Source organism: Silurus meridionalis, chromosome 23, assembly GCF_014805685.1.
Source record: "Silurus meridionalis isolate SWU-2019-XX chromosome 23, ASM1480568v1, whole genome shotgun sequence".
NCBI lineage: Eukaryota > Metazoa > Chordata > Actinopteri > Siluriformes > Siluridae > Silurus > Silurus meridionalis.
In genome coordinates, this window is record NC_060906.1 from 17457478 (window position 1) to 17473754 (window position 16277).

At 37.6% G+C, this 16277-nt stretch overlaps 1 protein-coding gene across 4 annotated transcripts in view; it reads right to left on the bottom strand.

The window, feature by feature from the left end:
- The window catches only part of LOC124377206 (disks large-associated protein 2), a 122694-nt gene that overhangs the window by 36939 nt on the left and 69478 nt on the right, over window positions 1-16277 (bottom strand). For all 4 annotated transcript variants that reach the window (XR_006924072.1, XM_046836583.1, XM_046836582.1 and 1 more), the window contains exon 3: window positions 238-452. Coding sequence is in view for 3 of the 4 variants with exons in the window: in XM_046836583.1 (XP_046692539.1) it covers window positions 238-452 (215 nt within the window). In the remaining variant the exon portion in view is untranslated. The remainder of the gene's footprint in view (window positions 1-237; window positions 453-16277) is intronic.

Below are 16277 nucleotides of genomic sequence, written 5' to 3' on the forward strand. Positions count from 1 at the left end.
AGTAACTGCTCCCATAGCAGGCCTCCTTAGGCTGCTCTGTTACACTTTATGTCCACACTTATCTTTCACCTCTAGGAAAAATAAAAAGCCATGTCAAACCAATACCATCCATCTGCAGCAAGACACAGCAAGACAATTGATTTTGGCATGAAAGAGCAAATCAAATCATAATCAGACTCTGCAACATTTGTCTGATCTTATCAGAAAAGGACAGAGAAACTACAGTGTCACTCCTACCTTTGTCTGTCTATATGAGGTCTGTGGATGGCGGATTTGAGAATGAGGGCATCTGGACGGACAGATTTTTGAGGCGATGCTTTGGGACTGGTGTCTGAATCACCACTCTCATCATCCCCCATGGCTTTCACGTAACTGCTGCTGCGCATCCGCCGACATGGGATCTCCTCGTCCTTCTCGATTCCAGGATAACCACTCCACTCATCCTGAGGCACCTAGGCCCAAAGAAGGCAAGGACTTCAGTCAATCATGGATCAGTAAAGTAAGGTGATGGCATCGGGTTAAAAATAGAAATGCAGGAAGGTATGACATCGGTTAAACATGGACCCATGGCATTAAGGCAAATATAGGTTTGCATTATTTGATGAATAGAAGGAATGACATTTAGACTTAAATCCGAGGTGCATGATGCTAATTTAATATGATGGACTAAATATAATTGTTTCACAATGTGACAAAAAAGAAAAAACAAGCCAAAAACCTACATGGACATGTGTTAGATTGTACTGATAAAACAAAGAGAGCAGAGATTAGAAACTCACAACAATGCAAATCATTATCAACACAAAACTAAGGAAATTAGTCATTGCAGAAACAAGATGTGACAATCAAAATTGTACAGAACTACAGTAATATAAACGAAAGTGAATGAAAGAGAAATTAAACTCAGAAGAGGATAAGAAACTATATCTAATGAGAGACATACAGGAGAAATCTTTATTAAAACCTTCTATTTTTTGCAAACGATGGTTACAAAGATTGGTTATCCGAGTTATCATACCAGCCCTGTGAGGTTAACCTATTTGGCCATTCTCTTCTTACCTCATCAACAATGTGTTTCCACCCCCTTTCTGCTGCTCAGTTGATGTTTTTGATTATTGTATTTTTTCCCACACAATTTTTTTTAAACTCTTAAGACTGTGGAAAATGCCTGAAGAGTTTCTGAAAAACTTGTAGTAGCCCACCAGGCACAAACAATCATGATATGGTTAAAGCTCCTACATTACTGTCTCATTGGATAATTGCACGAATGAGCAAAGCGTTCATGTGTTCTCAATGATGTGACCAAGGTGTTTATATCGACACATGTGAGGCCACCAGACCTCTGTCATTTATTAACAAAAGTAAGAAAATTTTAGATAAAACTAAAAAAAAACATTTATGGATTTATGCTGTGCATGAGCAATATGGTTTTAAAAATAACTGTAGACAAAAACTGTGAAAACTACAAAAGTGTTGAAATTAGGCCAGTGGTTACTGGAGATGGAACTGGAGGAACAAGCGACAAACAATGAGTTGCTGAGTGGTTGTTGTCTCACTGTCACTGTGGATAATGAAGCAGAATGTCTTTCTTGTATTTGTCTTTTTGCATTGCTTTGTCTGTCATTCTTTTATAGACTGCGTAGATGTCACTGGTTAAACATGGAGTTATGTTCAAATCTCTTGCAGCAGACACACACAGACTTGTTTCATTTTTCAAGAGAACTACATACACACTCAAGATGTCATTTATTATTCTGCCACAGAATATCAGACAACTGCATGCATTCAATTGTGTGTGATTGTGCGACAGTTGTTTTGGTGGGTTAAGTAAAAGATTGGTAATTTTAGTGAAATAAAATTTATTTTCAGTTTTATGGCTACTCTGTGTTTCATGACTGATATCTGATATGTTTTAGAAGGACTTGACAGCTTGAGTACCTTATTTCACTAATGTAGATTTAATAATAATAAAAAATCTAACATTAAAATACATTGAAATGTTAATTTATGCACTCCACCCAAATGTTTTCCTTCAAGGTAGACAACCCATCAAAAAAAAGGTTAGGTCCTCAATGACAAACCCCTGATTTGTGTAGTACCATCAATCTAACATACCCCCCAAATATCCTTTAAGAATTATTAAAAAACATATAATTTACAATGTGGGAGCTCATGTAGGTTGTGATTGATTTGAACAGAAAACATAATATGACGCTGTAGCCTGGGAGCCAAAGTTGGGAAAGATGACTCCAGGTATGTTGACGAAAGATAATGTAAAAGATGTATCTCAAGAACTTGTCTAGGATTAAATGTTTTGCATAGTTTTTGGCAGTCGGCAGAATTTATATTCCTGTCAGACTTTAGGTGATGGAATCGAACTTCAAAACCATTTTGTCAGTAGTCCAGTACCTGAATCACTGAGCCACCACAGTAAAGAGTGCACAGTACTTTTTTGCAAAAGTAAAAAAAGATTGATGTGGAGGATCTCCATGAAATATACTCAACATTATTGTTTGGATTTGCTTTTAGTACTTTTGGTTTCATTAAGATAGAAAATTATAATAAAAATGACATCCATAAAAGAAAAATCCATACATTTAAATCAAATGTACATACAATTTGTGTTCCCACCCAGTCCCTCCTTTGAGTTTTAAATGCACAGAGGCTATAACTGCACTAAAAACACAACAGAGAATAAATATTTGCCAAACCATGTAAATGTTGTGCTTGACCCACAAAAATGAAGATTTCTTTTAGTACATTGCCAGTTGCAGTTGTTTATTTCTAATGATGGTTGGTGTAAATCCTCTTGAGAAGGGTACCTTGCTGGCATTGGTAAAGAATTGGGGTGTTTATTACAGTTAATCTTGCACAATAGGAACAAGAACAATCAACTACTGCCTTAAATAATTCAAAACCAATGATCTTAATCAATGCTCATTTTTCTCTCTGTCTTTTTACATCCTACTCACTGTGTGTGGGCAGCATGCTCATGGGTCTACTTTGTTAAAAACAAAAAGTATGACCCTCACATGTTCATTGGAATTTGCATTATATTGTTAGTTATTATATGTTGTGTTAATTTTGTTTTTTTATTTTACCTGTGTTCAAACAGGACATGGTTTAAATAAATTCGCTTTTCAGCTTTAGTTTCCTGACTGACCGTGTGACATTAGCTTTCAAAAACTGCACAAATTTACTGGAATCCATTCCAATCCATACCTCTAGTATGTGTCTTGTGCCACTAGCTTTCACCTAACCCCAACACAAAGATTCACCTCTTCACGTAATAGCTGCCAAAGCATTCAAGTTATTAAATACCGCTTTCCTCTCTGGATAGAGAGTTCCATTTTTATTTTTTATAGCGCTTTCCAAAATGCCTCTGGCTTATAAAATGTTTTTTTTTTTGCACATATCAGAGTGATGAGATCATAGGTAAGGTTTCCTTCTGATGACAAATCAGATTTGTGAAGGCAATAGTTCCATCTGAAAGTTCTTAATGATAAAGATTTCTTGATCTTGTATTCCACAGTTCCCCCCTATCTTTTATTTTTAACATTTTGTACAATGGAACATGTGAGGTGGAATTCCTTTGCTATTATCATAGCCTTCTTCAGCTATGCAGGTATCAGTGATCATTTACTCTAGCTACACGTTCAGCTGCTTAATGAAGTCCATGGTTTTATGCAATTTGTTAATAGCTTATATTCTTTTTTTTAGTGGTGTATTTTTAAGTACCATTTCTGGCCCAAAATACAGTTAGCACTTCAGACGGGAAAGCTGGCTATGTGTATTTATTTATTATTTATTAATTTCCTCTCAAATTGGTTGCAGTCAATTGACATGTCTACTTCTGTCACCTCTTTTTATAAAGTCTTGACTCAGGAGCCTGTGTGTTTGGGTGCATGTCTAATAAGCTTTTAGATTACTGAGGTCATGAGTTTTTAACAAATCACCACCAAACTAGTATAGCCGAGTTTTTAAGCAAGACCCTTCACCTCAGGTCGAAGTCATTTTATAAGTAAATGTAAACTAACAGTGTTATGCCTGGCAGGGCAACTTTTTTCACACAAAAATGGAAGCTGTTATAGCAATAAAGGGGCACATCGAATTTGGATGTTTAGCAAGCACTTATGGGTAAGATGGTCAGATGTTCACATAGTTTTGTTCATAAAATATCTGTATACATATGTGGAAAATATATATTTTAGAATGTTTCCTGTTCTACCAGAGGGGACAACACACTGGATCAGGTTTACATAAACATACCTGAGGCAAACACAGCCATTCCCTCCCATTTGGGTCAGTCTGATCACCTCTCTTTGTTAATGCTACCCAAATACACACCACTGATCAAAAGGGTAAAACCAGCTGTGAGGATATTGAAGGTATGGCCAGAGGCGATCATAGCGGACTCTCCCTGCGTTAAGGAGTTTGATCGCCTCTGTGAGCCACGGTAGGCAAACCCGTCTAGGGTGCTTTCTTAGAAGCGGTAGCCGGAGCATGGACCAACGGGGAATACTAGCAGTAAGGAGTCAGGTAGATCACTGTACGCAACTTAGTAGATCTGACCGCGAAAGGTGGAAACGGGACCCTTAAAAGGGGAAAGGTAATGTGGAACAGGTGCAGGTGATTAGAACAGGGCGAGGCTGAGTGAGAGCTTTGGAGGAAGGCGTGACAGGTGGTTTCCTGGCAGACTATCTATATAAACCTTATATACTCTACATCCTGCCTAATATTTCACATACATGTATACTTATACATATACTTAGTGTACTTAATTATCAGCTTTTGCACATTTTTCACTGCCTATACCTGCCTGATATCTATCTATCTATCTATCTATCTATCTATCTATCTATCTATCTATCTATCTATCTATCTATCATGCATTTTACAAATCTGTATATATAGAATAATAAAGAATAATATAGAAATTTAAATGTACAGAATAACAAATAATAATATAGAATCCTACAGAAATCTATTCTTTTGCGAATTATTTCTGGAAGTTGTTCTTTATTCATTGCCACAGAAAATGTGGATTTTTATAGGTAATGAAAGGTGCTTTTTCATTACAGCACACTTTACACATTACAGTGTGTACACTACAGCACCGTGACATTTTTTCTTTGCATATCCCAGCGATGTTAGGAAGCTTGGGCCAGCCACGATACAGCGTCCCTGGAGGACAGAGCATTGAGGGCCTTGTTTAAGAGCCCAGAGTAGAAGTGGAAACCCAAACCTCCTAGTGGGATCCCAAAAACTTAACCACTGAGCTACCACTTCCCCCTTGTTGTTAAATAACTTTTGCTGTTTGGAGATCCATGATCTTCATGGATTAAAATGTTTGATTATGTGTAGACTCTTCTTCCGAGGATATCATACAAGTTCCTCATTGCCAAGCATCACAATTCAAACACTTCAATGATACAGTTGCAATAATTCACTAGAACCACTCGAACTTTTTTTATCTCCTTCATACACAGTTGTAGAGTTTGTTTTAAAAGAATGCAGGCAAACTTATGTGTAGGATGTGGGTGTAGCAGCTGCACATGAATCATACACATTAGCATATCATGCATATGCAAAAGCTGACAGGCTGCTCCAGATGTAAAAGTGATCTGTTAAAAAAAAATTACACTGCAACACTCGTAATTAAACTTACAATCATATGATTAAATACATGCTTGTGGGAAGCGATCATTTTTGGGAACTTCTAATTAATTTTAATGCAGAAAGGAGGCCATGCTGAGTCAGTTAGTTTCACCTGTACAGTACATGTGTATGAAAAGGTGGTGGAATCAGTGGTGGACAGTAACATGATAAATGTAATTATTATCTGTACTTTATTCAAGTATTTACATTTGAGGAGACTTTTAATTTAATTTCACTATATTTCAAATATCTGAATACAAGTCAAAAACTACATTGCGCAAAATCAGTCCTTCCTTTTTATTTATAAGTGGATAAAAACTTATATATATAAATATATTTTGGTCACGTCAATTATTATATTATGTCACGGTCAATGAACCTGGTCGGGACTCGGAGTCTGCACCCACCACCCGGAGAAGTTCTCTCACTCATACACTCAGAAAGGAGAGGAGGGGTGGGTGATGTCACGTTAAAATTATGGATGACAAAAAGGTCTAAACTCTCAGAAGCCCAGTTTAGAAAAAAAAGAGGAAATAAGTATTAGGGGAACTTGCAAAAGATAAATGTGTATGCAGCTCATCTCATTATAAGAAGGTAGTAAAGTCAAATGCATTTAATGAAATTGGCTAAAAACTGTATATCACTTAGGTTATGATGTGTTGCCTGCTATTGTATGCTTTTACTTATAGAGCAACAATATTTCTTTTAGCTGCATAACATTATAATTTATAGTATGTAGTATATAATAATGTGTGTAGCAACAAAACAATTCCAGCCTCACTAGTCTAGTGTGATTGTAGTTAAACAGCACTTATTGATTTGGTTACCTTTAATTGAGCTGCTTCTGTGATTGTACTGAAAAGGTCCTGCACTGAGGTCAGTAAAGGGAATCTCCAGTGCAGATTAAATTGCAAATATATAAAAAGACATATATTATAAGGATATAGATGTTGTACATATCTTATGGCTACAATTAGTCAAAGAGTTGTTCTTGGTTCTGAGAGTTGGATAAATTGTGCACAACGACGTAAAATTAATTATGCAATAAATGCATTTAGGGTGATATTTATGCATGAAAGGAAGCTCTCAGAAATGTCTCCAAAATATGTGGACTGCTCTGAGAATATTTTCTTACTCATCCAGTGATGATAGCTGAGACAGAGAGGAGCTTTTTAAAGCTCAAACTAATCATTGTGGATCATGGCGTGGTTCACCCAGGGAGTTATTCAGGCTAAAACCACCATTGCTGGTTGGTGGTATCTACATAGCACCAGCATATAATTCAGGGTCATTTCAACATCAAACAGAACATTTTAAGAGGATTTTTTTTTTTTTGAGGTCGTTGAAAAGAAGGTTTTAGGCTCATAATAATTTATTAGATATCAATCAGTGTTTGGCTCATTAATATCATTCTATCAATAGATTGATGTGCTAAGAGTAACATCAGAATCTTTTCAGACAAAACTGAGATAATTAAGCAAAAGTCTTAAAAAAAGATGATAAGAACATTATAGCTTAAGTACATTTTAAGGCAAATACTTTTGTATTTTTACTTAGATAACATTTTTAAAGGGAGCACTTTTACTTTTACAGGAGTAATATTTTACCTACTCTATCTCTACTTTTAACCAACAACATTCTTTGTGTCCTTCGTCCATCACTGGGTAGAACTAAGCAAATAATTAATAATAATAGTCACATTTGATCTGCAGAAATGTAAGTGCTGAAGCAAAGGCCCTCTGTTGTGAATATACCTTAATTGACATTTTTTCGTTTTTGCTGTTACACTTTGACACAGCTGAGAATATTTTCTCATACATCTTGAAACACTTTTTTGCAGAGAGATGTAGAGAGTCATCGATTTTTATGTGTTCCAGTAATACGGAGAAGGTGTGTAATTTGCAAAATAATCAAAAACGATAGTCTGTTTGAAAACCTTTTGCCATCTTGAGTAATGCAATGGTCTAAGCATTCACCTACTTTTTGAGTGGGTGGGACTTTGTCCCCTGTCAGTTCCAGACTTAAATTATGAGCACTACTACACTCCTAAGATATTTTCTGGTCTATTAGCATAGGGTCATAGAGTTATTACAAGGTAGAATTTCTAGCATCATATTGCACTTATGCAAACCAAAACCTGTTCAAGTGAGACAATTTGGATTTATTAAAATGTGACATTGTAGCATGAAACTGGGAATTTTATACCGCTAACATCATCTTCCTCTTTCGGCTGCTCCTGTTAGGGGTCGCTACAGCGGCTCATCAGTCTCCATATCACTCTCTCCTCTACATCTGTCGGTTTTAAAACAACCACCTGCATGTCTTCCCTCACCACATCCACAAACCTACGTCTTGGCCTTCCTGGCAGCTCCATCCTCAGTATAATTCTATTGATAGGGAGGTTTTTCCTCCCTAGGATCAAAAGAGCTTATGTTTTGTATGTTCAGTAATTTGTCTATAAATCAGCTAGTGCTGACTTAATGAACAAAATATTATAGCAGTCAGGAGCTTTAGAATGCCGTCATGTAGGATCCATTCACATCATCCTTATTTGCTGTAATCCTTATAAATCTTATGAGTCATTTAATATAGAACAAAAAATTATCAGTATTACCTAGCCAGTCCATGATCAGCAATGAAAAGACTCTTAGTGGTTACCCTATTATCACATTTATTCATGTCTTGTCCTCTGTTTTATCTCCATGAAAGAAGCTGAAATGTCCACTATGTGAGGTTTGAGCCTGAAACATTACAAGCTTTTGAAAAAGCCAATGTGAATGATAAAGTGTAAAAACCCACCACATAGCACAGTGTGTAGAAAGGACCATGTGAGGCTAGTAGTATCTCTAAAAAGTCCTATGCTCAAATCTCAGCATCTCACCAAGATAATGAGGCAGCCTGTTTATATCTTGTTTCAAAGTTTTATCAGCACTGACATCGCTGACAGTAATCTGCTTTCTATGCATTTTGCTGCTCCCAAAGGAATACCGTAATGATGTGCAGCAGTTGTATAGAAACCAAATGAATCAATTTTAAAGACAGCCATAAAGAAAAGCTGTTTCATCAGCTGGTGAAATGATTAACAAGACAGGCATCTCTCATTAGGCTCATCCTTATCTGTATTTTGGCTGTATTCCAAGGACCAGTGTTTATCTGATATTATTCTTATTAGAATTTATTCTAAACATTAAAGGGCATTTAAGAAAACTTTTAAAAGTTTGAAATGTGATTTAGGCCAATGTGCAGCTCAGATTCAGTGCAGTTCAGTGTATTATTTTGCTTGCTAGAAGTTTTGTTTTTTTTATTTGAAATTTTTGGCTAAGCAGCAAATTGTAAATAACACTCTGACAGACAATGGAAGAATCAACAGACAATAAAACTGGAATTTTGAAAACATATAAACTTAGCATTTTCAAGGATTTCATTTGATACAATAATAAAGGTGTTTTTGAAAGCTCATTGGTGTATGTGATGCTGACTGTAACCTAAGGGTTGTTTGCTGTACGTATTTATACTGAGATCATGTGACACTTCAGTGTGTTACATAACCCACAACAAACTAGAACGGGCTTATAACACATACCAGGGTGAAGTATTTTCACATTACAGCATAATCTGCAGGGTGTTATTTCTCTTATACTGCAATAACAAGTTTATGTTATCACTTTGTTACAGCAGCTGTAATCATTCTTGGTCTTTTTTTTCTCCTTGAAGCACAGTACGTGTTTCCAAATTCTGTAATTGGAGACTCATTTCATAAACATGCCCATTGTAAACCTATTGCATACAGGTGAGATCCACAGGTAACTTCTGATAAAAAAAATAATTGGCAACAAATTTCTAATTTTAGGTTTTCATAGCAACAGGGATGCACACATATGCAATGGTATACCCTTGTGTTCAGTGTAAACTTTGAGCAATCCACTGTACCACCCAAAGGTAGGCTAGTGTTTTGAGAAAAAGTATAATAAAATCCCTTGCACCAGCAAAAGTTTAACTTAAAATGGAATGTAATCTAATAGATGTAGAGATGGGCAAGGTGACAGCTTACCCATATGAGTGATGATGATTCCCTCTCAAACTGAGAGGTATAAGAATGATGCTGCCTAGCTGTATCCAAAAATTAGAATAATTGTATTAAACAGTTATATCTATTACTTCAAACTGAAAACATCTTCTGCTGCATTTTTCTATTCGACAATGCACACATTGTAAATCACAACCATTTATAAATTATTTTCATTAATCTTCTAGAACATCTCTGCACAGACACTAACCCAAGTTCTGGATCTAATTATGAACCCTGGAGCTATAAGGGGTTGCATCACTGTGCCACCTTTTTTCTGTTTTCTGTATTCTTTTAAAGAAGATATAAATTGGCAGAATGAAATCAAATGAAACAGGATATAAGCTGCCTATTTAACAGCCCTAGCTTGCAGCATGTACACTAAACATATATATTACAATAAGTTAGACTGTTGTAAGACATAACATATTATTATTATTAACAATAATAACAATTACAAAACCTATAACTTACAAATAAATACATTTCAACATGAATACCTACAGGTAGCATGCATACAGATGACAAGGCTTTCTGACAAGGACAAAAAGTGATTCAGAATATGCAATAAATACTATCCTGTTACAACCTATTTTACAACCTATTTTTCCCAAACATGTCCAGACCACATATATATTATATGTGGATTCTTTTTTTCCCCTCATTCCCTATCGTTAACACACTAGCAGGTTCTAGCAGCATGCTAAAATGTGTGCATTAGGTTTCCATCTACACATTGTGCAATGTTCAGTGCACAGCAGCATTAGTTGGGCATTCTAACAAACAACCGTAGGGCTTTTTTAGGGTCGGTTTCTCTCTGTTCACTCCAAACTCTGCGTTGCGTATTGATCGGTGTATTTTTAATTTTTTTTACCTGTTTCTACATATCAGTAGCTTTTTTTGTGTGATGTTCTCATTTTTACCTGCAAATTTAGATGGGCTTTCTTTTTTTCATGCAACAAACCACTAACTGCCTACAATATGCATAGTGATTGAATGAGAAACCCTGTATGACACAGTCACACAACCAGTGTTTGAAATCCATGGAAACCAAAACTGGTAATGATTTACTGTAGATTGGTATTAGATAGAAATGTATTATACAATCCACAGTAACTACAGTAAGAGCACTGTTTAATGGTCTAGGTCAGTGGTCAGGAACCTGTGGCTTTTTGACAAAAAGTACATGGTTCTCTGTCTCCCTTCACTAACATTTTATTGTTAAAAATATATATATAACCATCACCAGAATTCATTTCCCTACAGAAAATACAATTGAAATTCCTTTGTTTTACAGCGAATCAAAATTAATGAAAAGTCATTTTACAATAATATTTGTTCCAAACAATGAGTGTATGCGGTGCTGTGTTAAGCTTCACGACACCAATAAGTGAGTGGTGAGTGGCAAAAGAAGAAATTCAGATGAACATCGATAGTCTCAAAATGAGTGGACAGAAACATATGCTTTTATTGAAAGCTCTGGTGCTCTGCTCTGTCTGGTTTGCAAAGAATGTATTTCCTCTTTTTAAAAAATCAACTCACTGAGGTGTCCAGGTCCTGGGCTAATCCTTTTTCAGCCCGCCTCTTCAGCCCCAATGTCTCTCTCTACGCTAACGTTCTAGGGATGAAAGAGTGCAGTTATGGGACGATGCTCCGGTTCAAAGAGACTATCTCTGGGCGGCGAGTGCAGCCCAGCGAGTGCAGCCCCAGCCCCAGTCCCAGCCCAGCACATCCACCCATTGTGATATGCAGAGACAGAGCGTCCCCTGCTAGGGATCCTAGGCCAAAGCCCAGGGAGCTGACGGATCTGAAAAAAATTATCTTCAATAAGAGGGCTTCGGCCAAATCATGACCCTTTGAGACTGTCTGGGGATCCCAGGCTGAGGCCTCCGGTCTGACCTAGAGTGCCTGAGTGAGACTTGGCTGTTGTTCTGAAGGCCCTGTCTGAGCCTCTCTTTGAGCATTTGCCCGAGGTGCCTTTGAGGTTTCTTACAGTTAAGACTGTGTTTCTTCTGGCCATCTCCTCTCTCAAGAGAGTAGGGGATCTTCAAGCCCTCTCTGTGGCCCCTTCCTACCTGGACTTTACTCCAGGCATGGCCAGTGCCTTCCTCTACACCAGACCAGGGTATGTTCACAAGGTGCCCATGTCGCCCCATGACCTGTCGTGCTCCAGGCATTCTTTTTTCCCCACTTTTCAGGCCCCGGACCAGGAAAAGCTTAACCGACTCTGTCCAGTGTCATAGGTCCACATAATGGAATTGTAGAGGAAGTGGAAGCAGCAGTTTGTCTGCTATGGCCTTTTTAGGAAGGGTCACCCTGTAAACAAGAAGACTATCTCATCCTCTTACGAGTCCTCTGGTCTCCGCGCACCTTTCGAGGTCAAAGCTCACTCTACTCGGTGTGTGACGGCCTCTAAGGCATTGTCCTCTGGAGTTTCTCTCAGAGACATCTGCTGGCTGGTCTAGCCTGCTGACCTTTATCAGGTTTTATAGCCTTGACATTAGTGCCACTCCTGGCCCCTCTGTCCTTTGACCTAGCTGTGCCTATCCACACTAGGCAGGGACTGGTCAGTCTGGTCATATTGGACAATCGTTCCCAAAGCATTGTTGACGCTTGAGTCAAGAAGAACATGTTCAGGTTACGTATGTAACCCTGGTTCCCAGAGGGAACAAGACGCTGTGTCTCCAAGCCACACTGCCTGCATCCCTGCAGTTCTTTATTTCCTATTCAGAAGCTAACGCCAGCTCCAGTGCATGCATGTTTATAGCTTCCTGGCCATGATGTCACCCTGCCGGAGACGTCGCGACTCTACATTTGACTGATTACACATGTGGTTCAGAGCGTGGACACTCGGAAGCGTTTCCAAAGTATTGTTGACACAGCGTCTCATTCCCTCAGGGATCCAGGGTTACATACGTTACTTGAAGTCGTTCCCGACCCATGGTCTAGGTGGAGTATGTATACATCCTGTAATGGTGGAATATGTATACATCTTTTAATTTACTTTTCCTAGTTGACTGCCTTTCTTGACTATTCTTTTTGATATTGTGTAATTAATTTCTTATTAACTTGTACTGACAAACATCAGCTAAATAAATAGTTGGTCCGCTAATAGCTAACAGTTGCATAGACAGCTGTTTTTCTGTTACAATTTCTCCACAGCCTTTATTACCTGGCTCAGATGTGTCTAAAGACAGAAAATAAAATTGAACTAGTTTAGGAAGCACAAATCTGATTAATGTCATTACTCTTTATTACAGTCATTTTAATAAGTAATCAAAGAACACAATTTTATAGCACAACTGAGAGCTAATCCACACTAACGGCATTTTTTTTTTACCACCGAACATTGTTTTTCTGCTAAATCTGAAAATACTGTTCCCATGTTATAGTTCAGATTAAGAGGATTTATGCAAAAAGAACAGTCCAAACTCAAGGATCTTGAATTTATAGCATGTTAAATACTGTACTTTTACCAAATTGTTATGTTTACTTTATATGGTTATATAATTAATATGGCAAGACTTCCTGATGGTAGATTATGTAAATTTGCTTAGACTTTCTGAAATGTATTCCTGGCACTCATGCAGATATTTACAGAAGAATTTTTCTTCTGTTTTGCAAAGTATACAAATTGGATATATGCTCTCTCTTGAAAAAAATGACATGCAAATTATTATGGTTTTTTGTTTTTATGTTGACCAAACAAACAGAAATGGCAGAAATGACATCAGACACTAAGTGGACATTTTGCCATTTTGTTTCATTTTCATGTAATTTTCATTGTGCATGGCACTAGTTCTCAAACCTGGTTTATGAGTAAACCAACTGGCTCTAACACACATATACAAACATACACACATATACACACACACAAATAAGTTTTGTCTGTTAGCTAATTAACTGAATCTGGTGGGAAAAAGTGTTGGGAACATAGTGTCTGGAAAAACCTTTAGAAAATTAACTGGGAAAAATCAATAATGGCAAAAACATCTAGTCCCTTATGTAGTCATCTAGTCCTAAGTGATGTAAGACTGTAAAATAAGTTGTATGCAGAGACTGACAGCTATAAATACTGCCACATCATTTAATTTCACAAAAAGTTAAATACCTTTTGATAAATTTACCTGCCACAGCAATGAGCACTAATAATATTCTGCCTTACCATGACACACTTAACATTATTTTACACACCTGTGATTTTACTTATTTGAGTAGATCTATAGGTAGATTTTGTGGAGAGTGATTTAGACTTGCTTAAACTGATTTTTATTATGCTTTTATTATGCTATGGTTGTTGTATTCCATTTCCCTGTTGCTGATAATCATCGTCTTATGCGTCCTCATAGTAGGAGGGCTTTTATTGTAAATGCTGCATTCTAAACTGAGCCTGTTCTTTCTGCAACCCGAAGGAGCCAGATGTCGTTCAATTTCCAGACAATTACTTTTCTTGTTTATCAACACACACAGACACATGCACACATATATACGTAGAGCAACATTTTTAACATCATACATATCTAGGATCAGTTGGAGGTTGGACTGCATGAAGGTTGGACTGCAACAAGGATCGGCCCTGAGCCCTTTCCTGTTTGCAGTGGTGATGGACAGGTTCACGGACAAGGTCAGACAGGAGTCTCTGTGGACTTTGATTTTTGCAGATGAAATTGTGATTTGTGGTGAGAGTAGTGAGCAGGTTGAGAAGAGCCTGGAGAGGTGGAGGTACGTGCTGGAGAGAAGGGGAATGAAAGTCAATAGGAGTAAGACAGAGTACATGTGTGTAATTGAGAGGAAGGGCAGTGGAGTGGTGCGGTTGCAGGGAGAAGAGGTGGAGAAGGTGGTGAAGTTCAGGTACCTGGGTTCAACAGTGCAAAGTAATGGAGAGTGTGTTAGGGAAGTAAAGAAAAGAGTGCAGGCAGGGTGGAGTGGGTGGAGAAGAGTGACAGGAGTGATTTGTGATAGTAGGGTATCTGCAAGAATGAAAAAGAAAGTTTATAGGTCTGTGGTGAGCCCTGCGATGTTGTATGGATTAGAGACAGTGGCATTGTGAAAAAGGCAGGAGGCGGAGCTGGAGGTAGCAGAGCTAAAAATGTTAAGGTTTTCGTTGGGAGTGACGAGGATAGACAGGATTAGAAATGAGTTTATTAGAGGGACAGCGCATGTTGGACGTTTTGGTGACAAGGTGAGGGAGGCGAAATTGAGATTGAGATGGTTTGGGCATGTGCAGAGAAGGGACATGGGGTATATTGGTAGGAGAATGCTGAGGATGGAGCCACCAGGAAGGAGGAAAAGAGGAAGGCCAAGGAGGAGGTTCATGGATGTGGTGAGGGAAGACATGCAGGTAGTTGGTGTGAAAGAGGCAGATGTAGAGGACAGGGTGGTATGGAGACGGATGATCTGCTGTGGCGACCCCTAATGGGAGCAGCCGAAAGAAAAAGAAGAAGATACATATCTAGGATCAGTGGAATAAAATACGAGAAATTGCTCCTTTATACTTTTTAACATTAACTGATCTATGCGTTTTTTAGATAGTTTAAATAATAAAAAGAATAAAATTCTTGCCAATTGGCATACAATTTGATCTTTATATTTTAATTTTTTTGGGTCTCAATTTTTTTGTCAGATAGTGATGTCCATGTCATTGTGAATATTCTTAGATTATATAGATTTGAAATCTGATTTAGCATTTACTACAGTTGTTTGAATTTAGCCATATGGAAATATTGTGTACAATAGAAATTGACAATTTAACCTTCCCATGTGCATTGTAAAATTGTTTTGATAAAGTCAGTTTTAATTAATTATTATTATTAATATTATTATTATTATTATAAAAATAACAGTGTTCATCAGATTATTTTTGCACACATGAAAAAATTACTTAAAAGCCATATGTAGATCTTCCAGCTCCACCATGACCCTGACAAAGATAATGCAATTACTGAAGATAAATAAACTTTCTTTCGGCTTCTTCCATTAGGGGTCGCCACAGCGGATCATCCTTATTCGTGATCTGCATGTTCGATTTGGCGCATGTTTTATGCAGGATGCTCTTCCTAACGCAACCCTCCCCATTTATCCGGGCTTGAGACCGGCACTAAGAGTGCACTGGCTTGTGCAACCCTAATGCCTGGGTTTGGTTCCCTGACCGAGAATCGAACCCGGGCCGCGGTGGTGAGAGCGCCGAATCCTAACCACTAGACCACCAGGGACTGAAGATAAATGAAATATTAAAATAAAATGAAAGCAGCATAAAACAAGCAACATATTGATGGAAAGGACACTTCACCCATGGCATGACTTGGTCTTGCAAGGATTCAGGCAAATAAGGTTTTTTGGAGAGATCTCTGGAACAGAAGTTGTGAATTTCATCCATGAGTACCCAACTGACTAGGGATGCAAAGCAATACGTTTTTCCAGATACCATTTTCTTCCACAAATTGTATTGCGAATAATTTATACTAATAAAATATAACATATAACTAGAAGGCCAAAGGGACATTGACCATTGCATATACTATCCCCAAAAACATCTGGTACTATGAGTAAACAC